Source organism: Panicum virgatum, chromosome 9N (genome assembly GCF_016808335.1).
Source record: "Panicum virgatum strain AP13 chromosome 9N, P.virgatum_v5, whole genome shotgun sequence".
Taxonomy (NCBI): domain Eukaryota; kingdom Viridiplantae; phylum Streptophyta; class Magnoliopsida; order Poales; family Poaceae; genus Panicum; species Panicum virgatum.
In genome coordinates, this window is record NC_053153.1 from 76,006,523 (window position 1) to 76,031,483 (window position 24,961).

The window sequence follows — 24,961 nt, forward strand, 5'->3', positions numbered from 1 at the left end:
AAGTCCACATCACGCGGACCGGGCCCCGGCCCGCCCGCGGCAGCGCTGCCGCTGCGCGCCTCCTGCACCCAGCGGGGCAGGCGCAATCAATGCGCCGCAGTACATGCTCGATGACGCCCTCTGCAATCTGCATGCCCGCCCGGCCCGCCGGCCGCCGCTTCCGACTTCCACGGTTCCACCCAGCCTTCTTCCATCCCAGGTCGCCGTGCGCTCGCACGCAGCCACTACTACTCCGAGTGGCCGGCACTGTTAAAGTTAAAGCGAGTGCCGCAAAAAAGTTTTGACGTGTTTACGCGCAGCTGCCGGTGCCGGGGTGGGTGGTTGGCTCTTTCGAAATCCGCAAAGCGCGCGACGCGACGTATAAAAAGTGCTCGCTCCTGCGTCGAGAGGAGGGGGAGAGCATGGCCGCCCCGTACCCGGCTGACGTTCCATTCCCACTCCATTCGTCGCCTATCTATTCTCTAGTCTAGTCTCTACCAAGCCGAACGCCTGCCGTAGCTAGAACCTGCGTGCGGGCGGCGAAGGCCGAAGGCCAAGCAGCCCACCAAGTCCGAAGTCGCCGTTCGTGCTAGGCCCCGGAGGGGGAATGATAGAGGCGGACGGGAGGCGGGCGGCGGGGAGGGTGGAGGCGAGCCCGGAGCGGGGCCGGCCGGCGTACGCGGCGGCGGCGAGGCCGGCGCCGGCGAGGCCCATGAGGAGGGTGCAGATCATCTACTACCTCTGCAGGAACGGGCAGCTGGAGCACCCGCACTTCATGGAGATCGCGCAGCACCCCCACCAGCCCCTCCGGCTCAAAGGTACTAAGCACTATGCTTCGTCTTCGCGTGGTGGACAATGCAACCAGATTCTTGTTACACATGTTGGTGATGTCTTTCTACCTGTTTGTTCTGGCGGCCGTGAAGATGTGATGGACAGGCTCACGCTGCTTCGGGGCAAAGGCATGCCGGCTCTCTTCTCATGGTCTTGCAAGAGGTAGACGGCGAGCCTGTACTGGTTTCCTTCCGCTTCTTTTATCCAAACTACCACTCAGCGTTGCACTGATCTAGAGAGAGCCCTTCATCTTTGCAAATGATTGTTGTACGTGCTCCAGGAACTACAAGAACGGGTACGTGTGGAACGACCTGTCGGAGAACGACGTGATCTACCCGTCCGACGGCGTGGAGTACGTGCTCAAGGGCTCCGAGATCTTCCCCGGCTGCTCTTCAGGTACTGACTGACCATCGTCGTCTCCCTGCTCGACCTGCATTCAGTTTGACCACCACTTGTTCCGCCTCATCCGAGATAGTAGTAGCATTGACCATGCTCAAAACCGGCCATGGCCCATGGGCTATGGCTTGCATGCATACAAAAGGCTGCAGGATAATGCACATTAACACGCTGCTTTTGATAATTACTGCTGCGGATTTCGAATTACGGGTACGGCATTGACCACTAGCTGCCTCCCGGAAGCAGCTCCAATTTTTCTCGGTTGGCCTGGTCTGATCGTCAACCGGTTGGACCGTGGGAGAGCTGGTAAATGCGAGCGCAGCCTTTTCCCAGCGTGCACGTTGCCTTCCTGAGCCACCTCGTAATTCGCGAAGACTTGTGATGTGAACCCGTCAGGCTCAGGCCGGCCGCCGTCACCCAGCGCTTGACTTCTCATCGGCCGCGCCCATCATCTGAATTAATGGCCACCTGTCTTGCCAGATCATTCAATTCTTTAACTTTTTTTTTGGGCCTCTCTCGCTGACATCTTCTCTGAACCTCGCAGCGGATCGGTTCCAGCAACTCCGCGTGACGGACAGGTTTCCGACGAAGCCCATGGCGCTGCCGCGTAACCACAAGCAGTACGTGGACGCCTACCGGGACGACGCCACAGAGGATCCGGAGGACGACGAGCTGGGCTACTCGTACCACCACCGCCAGGCCGGCCCGCACGCGGCGGGGCCAAGGCTCGCCCGGGCCGACAAGCCCGCCGCCGTCTCGGCCCGGACCAACCGGAGCCGCGCCGTGGAGCTGCCCGTCGAGGAGACCTCGCCGCCGTCCTCGACCTCCTCGGACAAGCCGCCGGCGCCGGCGCCGCTGCAGCCGGGGCGGGCCGAGTACCAGGAGCCCGAGCCGAACCGCCCCGGCTCCATGCTCCTGCAGCTGATCGCGTGCGGGGCGGCGGCGGGGGCGGCGGGCGGAAGCTCGGGCAAGTGCCGCGCCGAGCCGAGGCGGAGCTGCGGGCTGGTGAGCCGGCTCTCGGCCCGCGCGGGCGCGGACGACGAGGACGCCGCGGCGGGGGCCGCCGAGCTGGGCCGCCGGTTCGGGCACCTCGCCGTGGAGGACAAGGAGTACTTCAGCGGCAGCATCGTGGAGGGCGCCGGCGGCCGGGGCACGCCGCTGCCGGCGGCGTCGCTCAAGCGGTCCAACTCGTACAATGAGGAGAGGTAACCTCACTCACTCCAAGCCGTACGTCTGGTCCTCATTATCTCTACTCCGTAATTAGTAGCTTTTGTCATCGCATGATTGTTTTTTTCGTCAATGTCCCGACAGGATTAAACGTTTGCTAATTTATTTGTGTCATGTAGTCTAGCTAGCCAAAGAGCTTGGAGTACTCCTGGCTAGGGCTCGTGCACATGTAAACGTAGCCACGTAGGTGTAGCATGGCATGTTAGGACTAAATGGGAAAGCTTGGAGTTTAGCCGTGACGAAACATGGAGGTCAACAAGTGAGCCGTGTATCGCCCGTAGTATGTTGGGAGGAAAGCGAAGGCGAACCACCGTGCCAGTCTGCCAGAGAATGCTGACGCGGCAGCAGCAGTATACTGTTCCTCTGTGAAGCAACGGATGAGTAGCAGTTTCGTTGGCCGGATGCTGCCCGTCGTCGTGCAGTGTGGACTGTGGACTTATCGCTGGCATGAGTGCTCAATGCTGATGCATGGCACGGGGCCATGTGCACATGCACTGTTCGAGGACTGTGGCTGCACATTGGCTTTGTGCACTATGCCAGTGTAGCTCTGTACAGAGTAGTACAGTATAGTAGTAGTACGTGTAGCTCCCTGTCAGTCAGTCACTCCAATAGGTACACAAGTTGTGTTTAGTTCTAAAAATTCTCTCTAAACTTCACTATTCACCTATTACTTCAATTTTTTTTGCATGCATCGAACATTAAATGTAGGTAAATAAAAAAATTAATTACATAGTTTTGATGTGTACAACGTGACGAATTTTTTGAGCCTAATTTGATCATGGCAGGACAATAATTATCACAAATAAACGAAAAGTGTTATAGCGTGCTACAGTGTCTGATGTGATCTTTTTTTACCACCATGACTATGTTTAGTTCCGTGAAAAGTTCCCAAAATTTTTCACTGACGCTCATCATATGAAATTTTACATACATGCATGGAGTATTAAATGTCGTTAAAAAATATAACTAATTGCACTGGTTATAAATGACGAGACGAATCTTTTGAGACTAATTACACTATGGTTGGACAATAGTTGCCAAATAAAACCGAAATGTGCTACGACAACTTTTTCGCGAACTTTTTGCGAACTAAACACACCCATTTTACGGATCTAAGCACAGCCACACTGCCAAACGAGGTAGAGCTAGCACTGTATCACGCCTACGTAGGAGTATCTGATAAGCTATCCATGCTTACGCACACGCACGGGATTAATGTTTGGCGTTTGCGCGAAGCATCTAGCTACGCTCTACATAGCGCGTGCCGTAGAAATTCAGAATCGAGCGACTGGTCGATGAGTCATTCTTGCTTGGTTTTCAGGAGGCTTGGCGTTGGCGGGATCGGCGAGGATGGAGCGGATGAGCAGATGGAAGGCGACGGAGGAGGGATCAGGGGACGGTGCATCCCGGGCAGGAAGAAGCAGCCGCCGCACAAGTAGACCAGATCACCAGGCCGGCCTGGCGCCGTCCATCAGATTTGCAGGAACTAAGCATATGTAGCTAGCTCTCTTAGCTCTACCTGTGTGCAACACAAAGCTTGATTGAACACTAGATGATGTGTTTAGCATCTTTAGATCCGTAGTGGTGAGGGCATCCTTGCAGCTGTTAGTAGAGAGCGATGGTAGCACTAGCAGTAGACAGTTTTATCAGTGTTGGTTTCGTTTCGCTTCGAGTCGTCAGTGATCAGCGTGCTGGGACTGGGAGGACGGTGTAGTGTGGAGTACTAGGCCCTAGCTTCATGTGAAAGAAGATGGACATGGCTGCTGGGACCCTGGATGCTGGATGCATGATGCCATCGTTCATTGCTGGATCCTGTCCTGCGTGCTTTTCTGACGGCTGACGCACCAGCCGCAGCGTCAGGCGTGCAGTGCTTTCCCTGCCGGGCGCTGCTGCGCCAGGCTATCTTTGCAATGGCCTGCCGCCTGCCCGCCAGCGCCAAGAACCATCTTGCTTTGCCCCCTGCTAGGCAGGCCGTTGGCAATCACTGATCTGCAAGTTTCATCTTTACTGATGTTTTTTTTTCGGATTCTTTTGAGACACTTCGCAGATCTACTCCCTCACTCCCTAAATAGTTGTTAAAGCCGACTGGTAGGAATTTCAAAAAAAAACGACAAGTAGGAAGGAACTTACCCGCCCACCACTCCCTACCTCTTTTTTCTTTCCAAAATTCACCTGTTTTGTGTTAAATATTTAACATTTTGAAAGAAATATTTAATATTTTGTACTAAATGATAAGACAAAGTAAAGAAGTGCCGGAATTGTTTTACTAAATTATCATCCACCTGCTTTGTACACAATAAAAAAATGCTGAAATGTTGATTAAATAATTTACATGTTAAATTTAGTTGGGCTATTAATGTTATATCGTAGGACATGTTTTCCAAAAAAAAATCAATATATAGGGTTTTCCGGTAGTGAGACATTTCAGACAAATTTTCGTTCTCTCAATGAAAACATACGTCAGACAATTCTTAGAGGCCATCGAAACATTGTATACAGTGTACAAGTCGCAGAGCCAAGGAACACTGGAACAGTACGCGCCTCTGCACGCACGACTGGGGATCCGTGCGTCCTTGAACGGAGGAGTGGTCCGGCGGCCGACTGGCGAGTCCCTGGGCGCGCTGCATGCGTCGCCTTGTCACTCGTCGACCATGGGCGCGGCCTTGGGGAGCTGCTTCCCCTCCATGAAGGACTTGAAGAGCACCAGGCCGCGGTCCGGCTGGTCGATGGGCACCATGTGCCCGGACCCGCGCACCGTCACCAACACCAGGCCCTTGTACTCGATCACGTACCCGGCGACCTCCAGGCCGTCGGTGGACCATGGCCGCCAGTCGGCGACGACGGGGAGCCCGAGCTTCTGCATCGACTGCTTCGTGGCGGTGACGGGGACCATGGCGTCCAGGTCGCCGCTGAAGATCCAGACGCGGATGCCGCTGTTCACGATGGCCTTGAGGTACGGCAGCATCGACCGGTAGGGCGAGTCCCCGAACTTGAACAGGTTGTAGTTGCTGCCTCTGCATCTAGTCCAGGGGTACTTGAGCCCTGTGTTGGCGTGGATGAGCCTCTGAACCTCTGGCTGGTTGAGGTAGGCGTCCACGTAGTACTGGGCGCACGGGTCGGCCAGGTCCATGCAGTTGGACCCGACGGGCTTGACCTTCTTGTCGTGGCAGGTCCCGGCGTAGAGGTTGTACACGTCGATGTTGCCGAGCTGGTTGTAGGCCGTGTCCTTGGCCCCCGAGCAGAGCGGCGAGTTGTCGTCGATGCCCTTGCAGCTCTGGGCGATGAGCGTGTGCCCCGAGTCCGACAGGAACGCGTGCTGCCACAGGTACTCGTACAGCGTGCTCTGCTCCGCCGCGAACTCCAGGATCGCGTTACCAATCTGCAGCAGCATGCAATCAGCAGCTAGCGCGTGATCATCGGTCACTCCTCCATGCATGATGATCTGCTGCCAACACTACTTAGTACTTACGGCGATTCCTTTGAGGCTGATGGGGGTCTCCGCTGGGCGCGTGATCCTGGCCACCTGGATGGCGGTGGCGAGCTCCGGGATGTAGTGCCCGGCGTAGCTCTCGCCGACGATGAAGAAGTCGCGGCCCTTGTATTCGGGGAACCGGTCCAGCCACCTAAGCAGGAACTGCAGCGAGTCGCTCGCGGTCATGTTGTCGCCCATCACCTTGTACACCCCCGTGTCCGCGGCGTACGAGAAGCCCACGCCCACGGGGCACTCCAGGTACAGCACGTTCGCGTCTGCACATCGCCGTCGCCGTCGCTGGTTTCAGAACGCTATGCAAACACGAAGGAAGATCGGCCGGTGTGTGTGTGTGTGTGCAGGCCTTAATTACCTGAGTTCCAGGTGTACTTGTTCTTGCAGAGGGTCTTGCCGTCCGTGTCCACGCGGAACGGGCCGATCTCCTGGAACGCTCCGATCCCAAACGACGAGCACCCAGGGCCTGCACAAGACACGAGCAGCATGGCAACGCGGCAGATCAACGAGGGCAATTTATTATAGATCGCGTCAATGGAGAGCAATGTTCCACACCTTTTCTGACACGGAAAATTCTCTGATTATAACTGTAAACGTTGAGAATGCAGGAGAAGAATTTCACCTCCATTGAGCCAGAGAACCAGCGGTTTTTGGGCAGCATCAGCGTCGGCCTCCACAAAGTAGTAGAAGAGCGACTTCCCGTGTGTGTCGTTGAGGTTGATGTAGCCGGAATACTGCTGGAGAAGCGCACCCGACGGCTGCCCGGGCAACTGGGGGATCCTGTCCGCCTCCTTGGATCCCTCGCCGGCGGCGAGGGCCCGCCGTGAGAGCGTGGAGAAGACGATCGCGACGGAGAGGCACAGCGCCATGGCGCTCGTCGCCGCCATTGTAGCTTCCGATGGGAAGGTGCCGGCGTAAATCTCGAGCTCCGGATTTATAGACAGAAACAGACTTTCGGGAGGCTAAATTTTGGGCTCTTGAGTTGGTGCCCGTTCGAAGAAACAACCAGCGGTTTTGGCCTGTCGAGATGTCTTTGCCAATTATAGGCCTTTCCTCTCTCCTTTGATGAACAGATGATGACCTGTCCCAGCGATTTTAGCCCATTCGTTTGGTCGGTCGCATCTCTGTGCAATTGACACCTGAAGCATTCAGTTACGGTGCAAAGTTCAGTACTGCACGAAAAATACACTACTGTGCTATTTTCGTATTGTTTAACAGGAGCAAGAGGTTAATGTTCGTCGGGAGAGAAAAAAGCAAGAGGTTAATGGTGTATGCGCATGTGCATGTGCAACATGAGGTCAAACTTTTATGGCAAATATAACGACACTAGATCCATTTTACTTCACTATATTCACTATAAGTTTTGAAAATCAATGTTGGGAGGGAGTAAATCGTAATAGGTGGAAGATGGGTTAGTGTCTTAAACTTTTTTACCAATCATATGATGGCCAACCCCGTGTAAGACTCGCTTGCTTGCTTCCTTCTTATATGCCATAGTAGTGCCCCTGCTTCCTTTCAAGAAAAGAAGACAACTTACTCCAGTTTGGGTTTTAGTGACTGTGGGTGAAGTCATAGAGAGTAATTGACAAATATTTACATAAGATGGATTACGAAGCAATATGTAAGATATTTATGAGAACAATTATAAAAATGTATCGATGTTAAAATTTCGCTCGAGATTGATACAGGCATATTTTAATATGGGAAAAGTCCGGTTTACACCCTCCAACTATCGCAAAAGTCCGATTTTCAACCTTCAACTACGAAACTGGACAACATAAGCCATCTAACTGTCAAAACCGGGCAAATTTGGCCCCTGAAGTGGTTTTGAAGGTGATTTTCCATTTTGTGAGAATTAAAAATATTCAATTTTACACTAAAAAATTTATAAGTAATTCATTTTAAATCAAAAAATTATGAAATGGGTATCAAAAGTTTTCTAAAAATGTAAACTATCTATTGTCACATGACTTTTGAGCTATTCAGATCTAATTTTTTTATGTTCATAATATTTGGCTACTTGCAGGTATGCCTATTATTTTTAATAACTAAAATTCAAATGGAGCAATAATAGATATGTTACATTTTTAGAAAAATTTTGGTACTAGTTTCATATTTTTCTGATTTAAAGTGAATTAGTTTTGATTTTTAAAATCTAATTAGATTTATTTAATTTTTTTAGAAAATGCAAAACCACCTTCAAAACCATCCTAAGAGCCAAATTTGTCCGGTTTTGACAGTTGGATGGCCTATGTTGTCCGATTTCGTAGTTGAATGTTGAAAATCAGACTTTTGCGATAGTTCGAGGGTGAAAATTGGACTTTTTCCTTTTAATATCCTCTCACACATCTCAAAAGTACTTTGAATATCTAGGACACATCCATATGGACGACGACGATATATTGAGAATTTTGACCAAAATATATTTATCTGTCATCGTGAATACTTTTTCCTTCCCCGATGAAGTTTATAGTAATATTACATCTATCGAAGAGCCCCCATGCAGTTGAACTTTGTTTTTTTTTATTTTGCAATTCGTTTCGATTTACTGACGTGAGGTGCACGGCAAACAAAAATCTTCGAGAAGTCTTTTTCCGAAGCAACTATCGAAGCGGTCATTAAAAAAAAATCGAAGCGGCGGGGAATCCATCCGCCCCCTCTCGACGACTCGACCGGTGGCGCTGCATCTCCCTCCGCCTTGAAACCCCGACATGGGAAGCAAGAAGAAATCGAAGCCGAGCAGGAGCAAGAAGAAGCCCAGAACCAGCGCCGACCAGGCCCTAGCCCTAGACTACGTCCGCGCCTGGGCGCAGCCCGCGCCGCCACTTCCAGAACCCTCGGCGGCCGATGCTGACGCTGACGACTTCCTGCCGGCCCCGGTTGCGCGCAGCGGCGGCGACGTGCTGTTTGAGCTCCACTCCCACTCAAACCACAGCGACGGGTTCCTCTCCCCTTCCGCGCTCGTCGAGCGCGCCCACCGCAACGGGGTAAGTGAACAAGCCCTCTAATGACGTCTTGTTCGTTTGCCTGCTAGGTGTTCGAGGAAATGCTCGTGAGGTTTGTTCCGCGGCGTTGTGCTGTTCTACGTCGGATTCGAGTTCGATTGCCTCATCGTATGCGTATGCTTTAGTTGTTGAGCAAATCCAAGTATTACGTTGTGAACTTGCACACGTATACCTGCCAATGTGCGTAGCCGTGTACAAATAAGTGGCATGCTTGTAGAAATAAGTGGCATGCTTATAGGACTGTTCCCCTGTCGTAGTACCTGGAAGTGCTGCACTGGTGACTGCTATATCTAACTGGGAAGCAGTTTCTTTGGATGTTTCAACTCTCCTCCAGTGATCGGTTCGCTTAAATTGAATGAAGCTGTCATTGTCTGACACGCATTGGGTAGTTCCGATAGTGCATTGCTTAGCTAATTGCTGCTAAAAAAATGATTGAGATGCACTGGTGTCTGTTTCCCCATGAATGTTTTGTGGATTATATACCATATCCTATTAACCTACCTCCTAAAGTTTTGGTATGGTTGTGCTGACTAAATGTTATATATTGATGGCTGCACATTGTAAATCTTGAATAATGAAAATAGGAGTGACTGAACTGTAAATGTCTGTGGTGTAGGTGAAAGTTCTTGCACTAACAGATCATGACACCATGGCTGGCATACCGGAAGCTGTTTCTGCAGCTTCCAAATTCGGCATGAGAATAATTCCTGGAGTTGAAATCAGTGCGCTATATAATCCAAGGTAAGTGCCTTTTATCTTTTACTGAAAAGACCTTTTCTATTATGCTTGGAATAAAAAATATCCATATCATGCAATTTAATTTAATGTATCAATCATATTCTCGTTGCACATTCTCGTCAACAGATCTGCAATATTGTTCTAATGATCCGTTCCTTTCTAATAAAATGCTACTGTAAACAGCATTTAAGCAGTTTTTCTATGACTGAGGATGTTTCATATGATGATCCACATTATGAATTTCATTGTCTATAAGGGAAGTTGCTGGTGCTGGTGAGCCTGTCCATATCCTTGCATACTATGGTTCTTGCGGTCCATCAAGGTCTGATGAGTTGTACAGCATGCTATTGAACATTAGAGATGGGAGATACTTACGTGCAAAGAATATGCTGGCAAAACTAAATAGACTCAAGTTGCCGATAAAGTGGGAGCATTTAACTAAAATTGCTGGTGAGGGAGTGGCACCTGGTCGATTGCATGTAGCGAGGGCTATGGTTGAAGCAGGTTATGTAGAGAATGTAAGGCAAGCATTCAACAAGTACCTTGCTGATGATGGCCCTGCATATGCTAGGTTAACGCTTCATCCCAAATATGCATGTCCTATGTTGATAAAGATTTTTCCATCAATAACAAGACCTGTGTTTTTTGCAGAGGAAGTGAACCATTTGCTGAGACCGTTGTGCAGTTAATTAGTCGTACTGGGGGTATATCTGCTCTTGCTCATCCTTGGTCATTGAAGAACCCGGATGCAATAATCAGGTCTTTAAAAGGTGCTGGCCTTAATGGTATGGAGGTCTACAGAAGTGATGGAAAGGTTGATGGTATGTCTTTAACACTTCATTTGTGATAACTTGGGATAGGATGGAGGATTCCTCACGCACTAAAATTTATTTGTTAGCAAATGTTGCTCCTTCCATTGAGGGGGTATTTTGGTCATTTCTCAGTATGATATTTTTTACAGGATTTAATGAATTAGCTGAGAAGTATGGACTGCTGAAACTCGGAGGTTCAGATTTCCATGGAAGAGGTGGGAAAGATGAATCTGACATTGGCACGGTCAAGCTTGCTATTACAACTTTGTGCTGCTTCCTGAAGATGGCTAGGCCTATCTGGTCTGCTGCTATGAAGGACATCCTTCTTAAGTTTGCAGAGGAGCCATCTTCTGCAAATCTACGAAACATGCTTAAGTTTGGACGACTTACCAATGTTGATGGTTTTTCTCCAATAAACACTGGTATTGATGTTGTTCATTTCTGCCTATCATCATGGTTAAGCAATGAGGACATGGAAGATGTTGAGCTTGAGGAGGTAAGACTTAAGCTTGCCCATTATGCAACAGAAAGATGGCATCGACTGCATAGATCTTAAGCAATGTTTTCTGCCTAGTTCAGACTGCAGTATGTGCTTTTGCAAATCAGTGAATCACTTTGTTTCGCCTTTTTTTGTCCCTTTTGCACCCCATTAGAATTAATATGTTTGATTTCTAGTTGATGACCTCGTTGAAAGCAGATATGTTGAATCTGGTAACCTTTGACATTTCGATTAAGAATGTATATTTTCTCTATGATAATTTAAGCGTGCAACATTGAAATGATGTGCATAGAATCAGAGCATATCAGCGTATTAATAAACTGTTTATTAAATGATTCATCATCATCATCTGTCCATTAACATATGAATGTTTTGCTCTGCTGTCCTTGTTCTATTTTCCTCAACCATATTTGTGATATTTCTTCTATGTTTTCAATTGCCGGTCTTTGTGAATGATGACTGCCCTGTTTATTTATGTAGTTTTTGCTAGTTTCATTCTGTAAAGCAATTTTTTAATAATCTATCTGTCGACTTGCATTGCTTAGGTGTTTGTAGGCTAATACACGTTTTCAGAAGATTTTTAAATATAAACTACTAGGTTCATGCCCGTGCGTTGCTACGGGGCAAAAAATTTATATATGTAATATAAGAACAATCAAGTTGCAAAGCACACATAAACTTATAACAAGAAAATGTTCTATTTAAGAATATAAAAAACTTCACAAAATGGAACACTTCTTGACGTTTCGTTTATCATCGCAACAGTACATTTCATGATAATTTTCTTTCGCCATAAAATACATCTAATGACAATCAAGATATATATCATCACTAAGTATTAGCATATTCGACGATCTCTTGCATCCCGCAATGAGGGGTAGAACATCATAAATATAAGCCGGTGCAATATAGGCATCAAATATAGAGTTTTACATGCTTCTACCCCACTTATACAGAGGTGTTAATCTTAGCCTCAGTTCCTAACCATTAAGCAGTGCCCTTGGTATAATGCCCGGAGTTTAAAAAGTTCCCTCGCTGCTGAATAAATGAACCTCTGCTTCCGGAAATCAAAGTAAATCTCCTATCTCACCTGCAGCGGAAGATGAGGCCACCTGATCAAACAACCAAATGAACCAAATTAGTAACAAAAATTTTCAGGAAACCAGCACTCTCATAGAAACGATGTTCAACTCGCAGTTCTCTATATGTAAAGAGGAACAACTCCCTTTGACGCTGAGAGTTTCACATGAGTCACCTTGCATGCATTTGCCGCATGGATCTTCATACACATAAGCTCAAGTTGTTCAGCCCAGGTTCAAAAACTAAGTGTCAAACTAAGTACTCAGCGGTAAGCAGTAAGCAGAAGCTAAATAAAGCAGCAATTAAACCAACTCACCTTTTAATTTGGAGTTCAGAGAATGTCATGATATGAGATGATAATCTATTTAGGTTGAAAGAAAATTCCTTGTTGCATGGCGTACCAAATACTGATGGCTGCATCACATTTAAACTTGGGAACATATTTATCAGGAGGTAGAGAGGCATCAGCGCAGATAGCTCACCAGGTGGCTGTGCCACAGGGCAGCCTCATAGATTTTCCCCCCTTTCTTCTAAGGCTTTAACTCCTCTATGTAGTTGCTTGGCTTCAATAACGTCAAGCTTAGCTTTCGTCTCAGCCTCCTTTCTCTTCTTCCTTTCTTCCTGTGCAAATAATAAATGGACAATAGATCAATAGTTGATTGCTCGTGCAATGCCACGGGTGAAAAGAAAGGTTTTAAGAACTAACCAGAGTCATAAATTGAAATGATCACAGTTGCTACGGGTTAAAAAGAGACATATTTACAGACATTATTTAAAAAGAGAGACATATTATTGAAGCTTTTTCCCCTAAATATGTCCCTTGTATAGACCCGTAGCAATGGGCAACCAGCTAGTATCTATTAAGAATTTAATCAGCAGAATCCTTGTGATGTGGATCATGGGTAGCAGGTCTTAGCACAAACCACTCTATGTCAACAATTCAGGTTCCATCATGGGTAGCAGATAGTAAAAAGAATAAACTAAAAACTCCAAAAGTAACAACCTAATCATTTTGGCATGCCAAACATTTATTAGAATTTTGGAGAGAAATAGTTTGGCTATGATAATGATTAACAAACTTGATGCTCATAAAGCAGAGTCAAAATTGAGTGTATCTTCATGAAAACAAAATTATTTTAAAGAAATGACTAAAACTGACTTGCAAAACTGACTAAAGCTGACTTGCAGAGTCAAAAGAAATGGGGTTGGCTTCAGAACTATTGTTGCTTTAGCCCAATACAGTTTTAACTATTTAAATTCAAAACTGACTTGAATCACACATTAATTTTATATTATTTTAACTAATTTACTTTACAATCTCACACTTCCATTGCTCCATAGTCCATATGCAATCATCCAGCTTCAAGTCTTCAGCCGTAATGCTTCAGTAGGATGACACTACAAGAAAGAAAAATAATAAGAGCATGATCAGAACCAAATACCAACAAGCTAACTTTATCATTCACATAATCAACTACCAGTATGCTTAGCAATGTGTGAGTGTACTTGATCAAGGAAGAGAATTAAACTAATGAGCATGCAAAAGTTATGTACGTAATTACTTTACTGCAGCAACCACCAGATGAACAGTAACTGTTTAATTTAATAAGCAGAAAGACTGAGCAAAGATTACTGATTTGAAAGCTCCTAATCACTATGTAAGAAGTAGTAAGGGCAAGTATGCAGATCAGATATGAAAGATACTAAATTAATTAGCAGTTGGCCGTTACTTAAAACATTCAAAAATGAAAGGTTGCCATACTACCGTAAGTCTGGAATAGCACAGTTATAAACTCAATGGCCTGACATCAATAATTGATTAGTTTAACCATACATGTAACATGCACAAGCCATACAAAAGGAGCTCAAGTTCATTTAGTGAAAAAGCTAATCAATTCAAATAATGACCAGCCAAAGCAAGCAAGCAGTGATTAAATAATGTGACCAACAGTTGCATGATTGCATCAGTATAGCATAAAATGATATTTCACAATGATTAAATTTATGATGAGATGATGCGTGCTCTGAATGTAGCTCGAGTTGCATTGCAAAGTGCAAAGTGATGATGTAGTAAAACTGCTGATATGCTGCTGTCGCTGCTGCACCTGTGGATGAGATAAAAAGAATGACTCACAAGGTTTTGACAGATAGAACTGATGATAGTTGCACACCGCTTGTAGATGCTAAGCGCACAGGGCCAATCAGTAGCCCGGCTTCTGTTTCTATTGCCTGATGGTTGAGATGCAGCTGCTGTTACCAAATTAAACTGTCGAACCAGCAGGACAGAGCAAACCAGGAAGTACAAATCGAGCTGCCGCACTGAAAGCAAAACAAAATAGATTCGTGGGGAGATCTTTCGTGGAGAACTGAAATTACTGCTCAACCAAATCCAAGGCACTGTAGCATGAGAGATCAAAAGCAGTCAAATTGTTGCTGCAAAAGCAAGATGAACTGCACAAATAAGAAAGAATCAGCAAGTGCAGGTTGAATGAAAGGGGTCACATCGTGTAAATCAGCAGCTAGTTGCCAGATCGAATAACTCCAGCATTTGAATCACTCTTCTATCTATCCACGTGCAGACGGATTGCTCGATACCCGCATAACAGCACCCTCTGCTGCCTGCGGCATCCTGTCATCAAGACATCAGCCAGGGAGGAGGATGAAGGGCATTGCCCAAGCAAGACTGTGCCTAAGCAGGCCAAAGGAACGGTAAGAATAACCAAACCGACTCAGGTTAGAGGGAGAGCTCACCGATGAGATTCGTCTCCGGGAGCCATGGTGCTTGGCTGTGCGCCCGTTCTGCCGAATCTGGGTCCACGACGGCCGGATCCGGATTTGGACCACCGTGGCGTGATCTGGCACTGGCCAGACGCCCATGGCCGGAGGCCGGAAGCTGCACATGGTTGCTCCGGGCGGTGCAACGCGAAGCCTTGGCCGGGGCTCCGCACCGCCGTAGTGGCCGCCGCGCAGGCCACCACGCCGGTCGGTGCCTCCGCACGCTGGCCTTCATGCCGGGCTCCGGTGCTTCAACGGGGCCGGAGTCTGCCGCCTGTGTGTGCCGCTCAGGGTTTCTTTTCCCAACAGGACACCCTAAACCGGAGCACTTCGGTTCCGGTTTATCGGACCGGTTACCGGTAGAAACCGGTGAAATTTGAATTTGAATTAAAAAAACTCGGTTCAACTGGTTCTTACTGGTATACCGACTGGTTAGACCGGTTTACCGGTCGGTTTGACCGGTTTGAATTCAAATCCAAATTTAAAATCGCATGTGTAACCGATTTGGATCGATATACCGGCCGGTTTGACCGGTTTACCAAGTGGGCCTTAATGGGCCGTCTCATTTTTTCCTTTTCTTTTTTTGTTTTAACTTTAAATGCCCTAAAAATATGTTAAACGAATGAAGTTTTGAGAAAATTTGACACCATTAAATTCGTCGCACCTTGAAGTATTTTTAGAAATTTTTCATTTTTTCGAATTTAAATTTGAATTTGGGCCGGTTTGGTACCGGCCCAAACCGAAACCGAACCGGTTTACCGGTTAGGTGAACCCTGGTGCCGCTTCGCCATGGGCCCGCTGGAGAGGGAGACGGGGACCCGAGCCCGCGCCGCCCGAGTCCTCTGTGCCGTCCAGCCGAGTCCCGCCTCCCGCGGTGGGGAAGTGAACGGCCACGGCCGGTGGCGGCTCGGCCCAAGGGCAGAGGCCCAACTAAAAAGTTGTGGCCTTTTTTTTTTCTTTTTCTGTGACCTGTTTACCAAAGACTAGTCTATGTCTGTCTTAGTAATAGTGTACTGCAATTTCAGTGTCCATAGTTTCTACCTGGTCAAATAGTAATCACGCAATTCATCTGTAAGACTGACCTCATCAGTCCCCCCCCCCCCCCCCCCCCCGCAATCCCCCACGCCACCGCACACGTGGCCCGTCCCCGGCCCCGCCACCTCCGCCCGCCCGCCACCTCACCCTCTCGACGCTTCCGCGGGAGGCTGGTGAGGTCAGTCTAAGGTAATAGGAGCATGTGTACTTAGGAAGGTGGCAATTTTTACTAAATCAGCATGGGGTGACCTTACCTTTTGCAGCCCTTGTTTTGTACTTCATAGTTTCTACCTGGTCAAATAGTAATCACGCAATTCATCTGTAAGGTAATAGTAGAACACTTGTTTTAGTTTGAGCTTCTGTGTGGGGCCATTGTGACCCCTTTCTGGTTCTACGGTAGTGAATGATGCCCAAAGTAGTGAGGTCAATTGTCATGTCGTCATACTCAGTTTTTTTAACCAAACTTTTATCATGCTACTTTTTTTTAATCTGTTGACTACTTTAGTTCCATCAATCATCTGAGCTGTTGCTGAGCCTCATGGCATCATCAAATTTGTCACATGTTTCCTGATAGGGCATGGAGACCTAACATTTCGTGCAGTGCTTGATTAGCCTGTTGCCAGTTTGGCTGCTGCGTCATTAGGCCCTAGCCTTTCCCCTCGGGGCAGCGTAATGGCCACTAATCCCTATGCATTTAGTTTACGCCCCTTGATGAACAACAGCCACGATTTTATTTAAAAGATTATCATCCGCATGTAGTATTTTTTGACCTGCACTTTAGAACATTATCTCCGCCCGTGTGATGTTCGACCACCCATCGTAACATGATGACTGGTGTGTGGATGGAGCAAGGCAGGGGCACCACAATGATAAGTATTGCAGACCCATCACCTTTCTGCTTCTGTTTTTGTACATTCTTTTCGCGAGAGGTGATGGTTGCTGTGTGGGCCTACTACGTCTAGTTGTGGTCTAAGTGTTAGATCGTGATTTCTAATCCCTGGAAAGTGGCCAGGAGGTGGTTTAGTTGGTGCCCTCCCGCTGTTTGCTTCGAGATCTTTCTCTAATACTTCTCCAGAACCAATCCCTGTGCTGAGCCTATCACCTCACTGTTCGGAAATTTGCTCGGCGGGTCTTGATGGAACGGAAGGCCATGGTACTGTAACACACCGTGCTTCTGAGGCTACCATACCTGCTCATCCAGAGCCTCGCAAGAAGAAGCAACAGGAAAACCCAGCTCGCCTCTGGATGTTTCTTTAACCCTTCTCTAAAACTCTCGCGGCAAGCCCATCACCTCCCAGCTCCACAGATTTCTCGCGTCTCTGGAAGGCCATGCGCTGTAGGAACCGTGGTGTTGAGGTCAGGCTATAGGAGGCGGCCGCGACGAATTCACCGTGGAATCAATTCTGATTCGAGCTTGGAGATGCAAACAAAACCACTTTTAAGCAAAGGTAGCCGGAAGCCCAACGCCAGCGATCTTGTGGTTAGGCACCCCCACTCCCACCTCCGGGATCGCATAGCCTGTACTGTACCCTCCCGCGACGAGGCTCCGTCCGACACGTCGATATTCCCCGCCGATTCCGGCCTCCGTTCTGTGGCTGCGGACGCTTTCCACCCTTTCCGCCTCCGCCTCGCAGCGGCGGCCGGAGCACGCGCGCTGCCGCTCGCCACAGCCCGCACAAGGGGCACGAGGAGAAGACTGCTCGGTGAGACCGCGACCGCACGGAGAGTTATTTGAGTATGTTCGGCTGGTAAAATAAATAGTGCTCGGTTGGTAGATTGAATAATATTGTGTGGGAAAAAATAAATTGTAATAAGCCAAGTCAAGCCAAGGCCAGCCAAACAGGAAAAGACGTGTGGCCGTGCTCTCGTGTGTGTGGGCTCCGATCACTTGCGAAAAGGAAAAGACGTGGCAGTGCTACGAGGCTACCAGCACACACACTGATCATTGAAACGAACAGACGATGGAATCGTCTGCCTCGCTTGTCCCTTCTGTGCGGAGGAAGCCCCATCCGCGTCCGATCGACTGTAAAAACCATGATCGCAATCGCAAAGATTGTGAAGAATGCCGCTAAAAAGAATCGATCGTGGAGGAAGACACTGGGGCACCAAATCCGGCGATTCGGCGGCCTTTACGTCACCGTCGTATCTAGTATGGGAGTACAGAGTACTACTACACAGTAGGCGTTAGTATACAAAGTTTTTCCCTCCATCTACTTTTATAAGGTGCACACATATATCAAGATTCAAATTGTACAATATTTAACTAATAATTTAACTCTTAAATTATTATTTTTTATAATATAAACTTTATGTGATTGGATTCGTATATATTTCACCATGATTATAACTTTATAACCACGAGTGATATAATATATGATAAATGAATGCTTAAAGTGTTATCTGAATGATCATACTACTCCATATACAATGCCTTATAAAAATGGATAGGAGTAGTAATTTAGTAGTCGTATGGACATGGAGATCCAGAGGTTTGAGAGGTGATTGGCTAGATAAATGATTGTTTAAAGTTTCAAACCATTAGCTTCATCACGGCGTCGAGATACTACCCAGCACCACTCTCAGCACTCGGAGGCCGTAGCATACAAGCTGCCGCGTCGACCACGCTCGCTCACTCAACACAGCCATGTGACAGCTAGATCTGGTCTTACCAGGTCAGACTGCTCCTTCGACCAATCGTGAGCCGCCAGGTACCCAACCGTTTACCGGCACCTGCCTGGACACGCACCTCCCCTCGCGGAGTCACGGTGAAAGATCTCGACTGGTGCCGGTGACAAACGAGCGCGGACACCTGGCGCCCTCCGGTTGGCCGGAACCTACTCCCCTCCTCGCTTATAAAAGAGCCCGGGCAACGGCCGCTCTTGCTCATCGGCTGCTGATCGCTCTCCAGCCTTCGCGACCCCCGAAATCGCTTGCGCTTCTGCCCTCGAAATCTTCCGGTAGATTCGCGCGGTGCCCTCTTCTGTTAATTCCCCTCCGCGCGAGGATCCATGGCTACGACGATAGATTGGCACGGCCGCAGCGGCGCGCTTCCCGCGGCGCTGTACGAGATGGCGGACAGCAAGGAGCTCGTGCGCGCGCTCGCCGCCCCGCCCGTGCAGCAGCAGCCTCCGACCATCTCGTTCGCGTACCCGTGCTCCGGCGGCGTGGAGCAGCAGAGCGCCGCGAGCTCGCTCCTCGGCGCCGCCGGCGGCCTGACGCCGGCGCAGGTGCTGCAGGTGCAGTCGCAGCTCCAGTTCCTACGCCGGCCCGCCGCGGCGGGCGGCGCGCTGGCCGCGGTCGCCACGCAGCCGATGAAGCGGCAGGCGCCGGCGCCGCTCCCCGAGCGGCCGGTGTCGAAGCTGTACCGCGGCGTCCGGCAGCGGCATTGGGGGAAGTGGGTGGCGGAGATCCGCCTGCCGCGAAACCGCACCCGCCTCTGGCTCGGCACCTTCGACACCGCCGAGGAGGCCGCGCTCGCCTACGACAGCGCCGCGTTCCGCCTCCGCGGGGACTCCGCCAGGCTCAACTTCCCCGAGCTCAGGCGCGGCGGCGCGCACCTCGGCCCGCCGCTCCACGCCGCGGTCGACGCCAAGCTCCACGCCATCTGCAACGGCACGGACGTAGCGTCGCAGAGCCAGAGCCAGAGCAACGCCTCTGCGGCAACGGCCGCAACGACTCCGAGTACATTCTCCTCAGCGAGCCCGGACATCAAGAGCGAGCCGGGCTGCTCCGGGTCCGAGAGCTTGTCGTCCGCGGACGGCGACGTGTCCTCGACCAGCTCCTCCGACGTGGTTCCGGAGATGCAGCTCCTCGACTTCTCAGAAGCGCCATGGGACGAATCCGAGAGCTTCCTCCTGCGCAAGTACCCCTCGCTGGAGATCGACTGGGAATCCATCCTTTCGTAATGCAAAGGCTCTGGTCGTCTCGTCCCCGCAGTTCCTGATCAAGCTGTTCTTGCTCTGTACTTCACAGCTCCAAAGATTAAAGTGGTGTCTTGATGGTTAGGTATTTGTCAGTTTAGGTTTTGGGTTTGATCATGTCTAGCATCAGCCCCTGGTCTGCTTGGTTTTTAAATGGCACTGCCAGGAAGGAGGTCTCTCCAGCACTTTGGATTCAGGAAATTGCTATTCCACATGCAGAGGTCTAATGTATATACATTTGAAATCCACTCTGTAGTTGCAATGATCCAATAAATACCACTTTGTGACACTAGAACCGCTGTTATCTTTTTTTTTTTTTGTTCTGTACTTATATGTTACTGTTCATGATAGCAAAACAGGAATTATGTGGGAATTGTAGAATATAAGAGGTTCATGATGTGGACTATTTAGCCGTAGCGATGAAGAAACACATTTCGATTAGGATCAGGATCAGGATCAGCCCAAAAGGTTCAAAACATGAATTTTGCTGTAAGGGGAGTGTTAGGTTGCGTCACTGAGATATGAAGGTTTATGGTTTTACCACGGAATCGCCTCGCCTTTATCTTTTGGAATGATGTAATCTTGTGATTCAATTTCATAATCAATTTTTATGTCATTGCACAGATCTGAGTGTTTACCACTTGAGACTTGACATGATGCCAAAAGCATTTTAACCTGGACAAAATTCCTAGGGTATTTCACTTGTCAGTTTATCACAGAAATTGATGTCCAGAAGCTTTTACTCCATGTAAAAGTTTGATGTGGAGAATGATATTCCAAACCAATTGACAAAAAAAACTGTGTATACAAACATTGTTTGCTATTTTTGCTAATTCAGAGTACGAATTCTGGAATTTGTTAGCTCAATATTAAAGCAACTGATCTGTAAGGTGTGATGTTTCCCTCTTGTCTTCACACTAACCTTGTAGGGTTTAGGTCATTGCAGCACATATCTTATTTCGAATAGTACTAGATGATATTATATATCTGTTGCTGCATAGGAGGGAAAGCATCTGGATCTCTTTCTTCGCTTGTTCTTAGTTTAAAAGGACCAGAGTGTCATGTGGGGAAGTCAGGACTCCACGTTATCACAACGTTGCTTTCGCTTAATATAATGCTAATTCAATTCCCCAGAAGGAGAAAACCAGGTAATTAGCTGGCAATCACCACAATTTACATGGTTCCTCTCAAAGTTCATTGTACACTGTTCAGTGTAACTTTGTCGCTTCTATCAAACAATTTGTTTGCCTTTTGGTTGATGCGTGAACCTTGAGAAACGCGTTAAGTGGCAGTTGGATCTATCTTTGGTTCATTAGAGAACTTCGAGCTTGATCGGTAGCTTTGTATTCTCTCTGTTTTTTTTTTTTTTGAAAACAGAAACCACATTCATTTAACAAGCTTGTTTGCCGATGGTTTCATCAACATAAGCCTAGCCTACCACGGAAATATATTACAAGCGTAGTACCAATTATTAAATATGTGAGGCTGAAGATCAAGGTCCTGATAATATATTTTTGGTGCTTTTAAACTACTAATGCTCAATTTGCTAATCCTGGTTGGTTTATGTCACTTTACAGATCAGTATGGTCTATCCACAGCTTGCTTTTGTGGTCATTTTCATGCTCTAGTCCATCATGGTATTGACCATTCATATTTTCTTATGCATATCCTCTCATGGAGGCTATAGATAGATAACCAGAGCTTGCATAAAAGCACCAATAATGCTCAGCTATTGTCAAGTGAGGTCAACCCCATAATCCCTGTCCCAATGTCAACGCTGCTCTCTTAGAGCACTCAAGGAGATTGGCAGGGATGCCCACTATATGTTGCCACCTTCCAATCCCATGATGGTCCATGGCACAGCTTTAAGCTGACTTGTTGTTGATCTCAAAGGCTGGAGACCTAAGAAAGGAGGACTGTGAGCTAATGCAAAGATTGGTTTAAAATTTGAAAGAAACGATCCATTGAAAAGGTAGTTGGGATTGACGGGAGACCCATCCAACAATCCAACCATGAGTTGGCCATGACAACAAGATTCACTTGGCAAGAAAAGGCTACCCTCTTAGGGATAATGTATGTAATCGCATAGGCTGATAGGCTTGATCATGACATACCTCTGTATAGCTTAGCTTGGTAAACGTTGACCCGGGTAAAGCAAGTAGATATTCATGCTTTATGAAGTTTTTTGTCATGGCTATGCTAGGTTTCCATAAGCCTTTTGGGTTTCATTTCCTTTGCTGACCGCGTTTCTGATGCGAGATTGGTGCCCAAACTGCAGACTTTGCCGAGTCGTCTGTGGCTGGAACTGTGCGAAGTATGAGCCAGCGAATGCTGATCTGATTGACTTACTCGGTTGTCACATGCCGAACTCCAAACGTCAGAAGGGAAAGAAAAAACTCTGTAGTACGAATGCGAAATCTGAATCGTCTTATTGCTGTTTTAATGCAACACTAAGGGGGAAAAAGAGGATAGAACCATTATTGGTTGGCACCCTACAGAAAAATGGATGGACAATGAACCGGAACCTGGAACTCTGAAAGTGAAGCAGCGCTGATTGTGCATGAACCCTACCTTTGAAAAAACTGTGCTCCGGCAGATTGGTACACTGAACTAGGCATGTGCGTGCGTGCGTGCGTGCCATGCTGATCCTTAACACAATCACGGGCCTAGGCGAGTGGGCGGCATGAGGAGCTGGCTGCTGGCGCGCGGGATATTATTCAGTGCCCAAAGCCATGTCGGCAGCGCTCGAGTATCTGTCAGTCACCACACTACCCATAGTTGACCTGGCTCATCTCGCGATCTCCCGACAATTGTCGATTCAGCAACCGGCAAAGGAGACGAGTTTTCATACCTGCGCTCTACTAAGTGCTTTTCCTTTGACGTAAAACTACTGAGTAGAGGGAAGACATTAGGGGACATCGCCGTGTTCAGCTTCGCCAACTGTTTATCTGTTTTCACTAGTGTTCAGTATTTACGATGAACACAGCACCTGCTCCGGATCCTCTGGGCATTCGTGAGAACAATCTTTGCCGTTCCTTGCTGGGGTTGTGGTTTAGTGTGGGCATAATTAACCGAGATTTGAGGACGGAACCGAAATAACCGGAACCGAAACCGAAAAAATCAATTTTTTATTCGGTTCCAGAAACCATAAAACTGAAATAATCGAAAAAGTTGGGGTTGAGGTGTGCCCCCAGTCTCTTCTTTGCAGCCTCATATATAGTGTCCTAGCGGATGGAGTGGGCTGAAAGAGTTGGGCCTATATTTGCTGGGCTGGTATTGAGAAGGAAACGTCTTTCGGCCCGAGAGAGACATTGGATTTAGAAATAATTTAAACACTTTCAGAGAAAACGGATATTCACATTTGAACAGAATTCACGCCAAAACAGAAAGGAACAAATAGATAGTCTTGAAACTTAAAACCTGAATTTCTCATATTGTTTGGGACATTTTGCCCGTACCTGTTTCAAATTTGTTGTTGTTACATTCAGAAGCTTCATGTTTTTGGATATTTTACAGTTAATGAGAAAATACAGGGCGTTACATACACACGTACAATTGTACAGACGCCTAGCAAGCATGTCCCAGCGCAAAATGGGAGAGCGGCCATCTTTTTTTAGGAAGACACCAAAAAATTATCTCATATCTGACTCATATCAAGAAAAATAATTGGTAGTACAATGGAAGAACAACTTGACACAATTACACCGAAGAGATATCTGGTCGTCTTCTTCTTCCGATTGTTCGTCGTCCACCGGAGCTTGAAAAATACACAGAAGCGGCAGTAAGGGAAAGGGACACCTGCAAACGCCATTGCCACACAAGGCTTTGAAGACCGCAAAAAACACTCGTTGCTTGCAACGAGATCTAGCAACCGCAGAAAGAACATCGGCTGAGGAAACACCCCAAGCAACACAGGCTTGCAATTCTTCGCCACCAAAACAGAGGGCTGATGAAACCAGATCTTGTCACAGAAAATATCGAAAGAAGAGGTCGAAGTCGCCACAACAAAGGATAGCCAACTGCATCTCCTGATTGACACACCAACTGCAAAGACGTGGAGAGAACTTTCAAATCTGGCAGAACTAGCTCTCATGGCCATCGTCAGCGACGGAACGGACGTCGTCGAAGTAGGGAAATGCCGGAGAGACCTTATTCCAAAATGTCATCGTCGCCACCGCCTCGTCGATGTCGCTGGAGAACCAAACCCTAAAGAAAAACTAAGTAGATATATGAAAGGACAGGTCCCCGCTCCTCCACCTACCGCGGCGGCAAGGCCACCGAAGAATTGAGGAGGGGGACCGAGGGGGCTGCAGTGGGGACTTGTGTTTTTCTTCGCCGCTAGAAGCAGGGGCGTCCTTAAGGGCGTGCAAGTTGTGCGACTGCACAGGGCCCCTAAATTTGAAGGGCCCCAAAATATAAAGTATACCTTGTATAAAGTAACATATGAGGCCTCAATTTCATGAATTTGCTGCCCAATTCGTAGCAAAATGAGGCCCAAATTACTCCAAGAAGTCACACATCGTATTCCTGATTCGATCACCCGACGCTCGCCCTTCCGCTCGGGGGCCACAGCGGCGCTCAACTCGATCATGAAGGCAAGACCGACACCGCTTCGTCTCCTGACGCGCACTAACACTCGTAAGCTCGCGAAGATAGAGTAGATTCGCGCCTGGCAGTCACCGTCGCAGTGTTGACTCGCCATCACCGGTCGCCAGACGTGAGTCGTGAGTCGCTCACGAGCCACGGCCACTCCTAGACGGCTAGGGCAGCCTAGATGCCACTGCCGCACTGCAGCTACCGCGATCAACATCTCAGGCTCAGGGTCAATGCCTCGGCCCTCCGACCTCCGCCCTCACTGTGTGTTGCACATCACAAGACACCGACCTGAGTAAGATTATTGTTTAATTTTGTTAGGTCATTAAGGGTCTATCTTAATATTTCGCACTGGGCCTCTAATTTGGCCGGGACACCCCCTGCTAGAAGATAGAGAGTGGCCATCTGAAGGTATAGAAGCATTGCCATGGCACACGAAGTCGAAGGGAAAGAGACTTGTCTTTGCATGCAACCCTACCAAAACCATGCACACGGGTGCCCGAATCTGTCAGTCACACATGTATTTTCTCATTAATCAGGGAAACGTTTACAGGCTCAGGTAGAGCTGGGCCTTGGGCCGAGTCAAG

General features: G+C 48.1%; 4 protein-coding genes and 1 long non-coding RNA gene across 10 annotated transcripts; 3 read left to right on the forward strand and 2 right to left on the reverse strand.

The window, feature by feature from the left end:
* The first annotated feature begins 258 nt into the window (after positions 1 to 258).
* On the forward strand, positions 259 to 4,239 carry LOC120693248 (protein SOSEKI 2-like). The gene is made up of 5 exons (XM_039976657.1): positions 259 to 797; positions 903 to 972; positions 1,091 to 1,206; positions 1,751 to 2,411; positions 3,755 to 4,239. Exons 1-5 carry the CDS (start codon positions 587 to 589, stop codon positions 3,870 to 3,872), a joined length of 1,176 nt encoding a protein of 391 aa, XP_039832591.1. The 5' UTR covers positions 259 to 586; the 3' UTR covers positions 3,873 to 4,239.
* Positions 4,240 to 4,881: 642 nt separating this feature from the next.
* On the reverse strand, positions 4,882 to 6,936 carry LOC120691906 (serine carboxypeptidase II-3-like). The gene is made up of 4 exons (XM_039975108.1): positions 6,540 to 6,936; positions 6,276 to 6,383; positions 5,903 to 6,180; positions 4,882 to 5,812 (listed from the first exon to the last, which is right to left on the reverse strand). The coding sequence occupies exons 1-4, from the start codon at positions 6,802 to 6,804 to the stop codon at positions 5,072 to 5,074; spliced, it is 1,392 nt and encodes a 463-aa protein (XP_039831042.1). The 5' UTR covers positions 6,805 to 6,936; the 3' UTR covers positions 4,882 to 5,071.
* Positions 6,937 to 8,532: 1,596 nt separating this feature from the next.
* Positions 8,533 to 11,262, forward strand: LOC120689828 (5'-3' exoribonuclease-like). Its single transcript, XM_039972253.1, has 5 exons — positions 8,533 to 8,904; positions 9,539 to 9,663; positions 9,917 to 10,231; positions 10,312 to 10,481; positions 10,622 to 11,262. The coding sequence occupies exons 1-5, from the start codon at positions 8,629 to 8,631 to the stop codon at positions 11,026 to 11,028; spliced, it is 1,293 nt and encodes a 430-aa protein (XP_039828187.1). The 5' UTR covers positions 8,533 to 8,628; the 3' UTR covers positions 11,029 to 11,262.
* A 513-nt stretch (positions 11,263 to 11,775) lies between these two features.
* On the reverse strand, positions 11,776 to 15,109 carry LOC120689830. 6 transcript variants are annotated; one of them, XR_005681463.1, is made up of 4 exons: positions 14,803 to 15,104; positions 14,186 to 14,680; positions 12,368 to 13,449; positions 11,776 to 12,083 (listed from the first exon to the last, which is right to left on the reverse strand). It is a non-coding gene; the product is annotated as an uncharacterized LOC120689830 (long non-coding RNA). The 6 variants fall into 6 exon arrangements; XR_005681464.1 differs by having other exon boundaries at positions 11,776 to 12,672; positions 13,375 to 14,680; positions 14,803 to 15,109; XR_005681462.1 differs by having other exon boundaries at positions 12,368 to 14,680; positions 14,803 to 15,108.
* A 3,643-nt stretch (positions 15,110 to 18,752) lies between these two features.
* On the forward strand, positions 18,753 to 20,076 carry LOC120693192 (ethylene-responsive transcription factor RAP2-13-like). Its single transcript, XM_039976614.1, has one exon. It carries the CDS (start codon positions 18,870 to 18,872, stop codon positions 19,764 to 19,766), a length of 897 nt encoding a protein of 298 aa, XP_039832548.1. The 5' UTR covers positions 18,753 to 18,869; the 3' UTR covers positions 19,767 to 20,076.
* Positions 20,077 to 24,961: the final 4,885 nt, after the last annotated feature.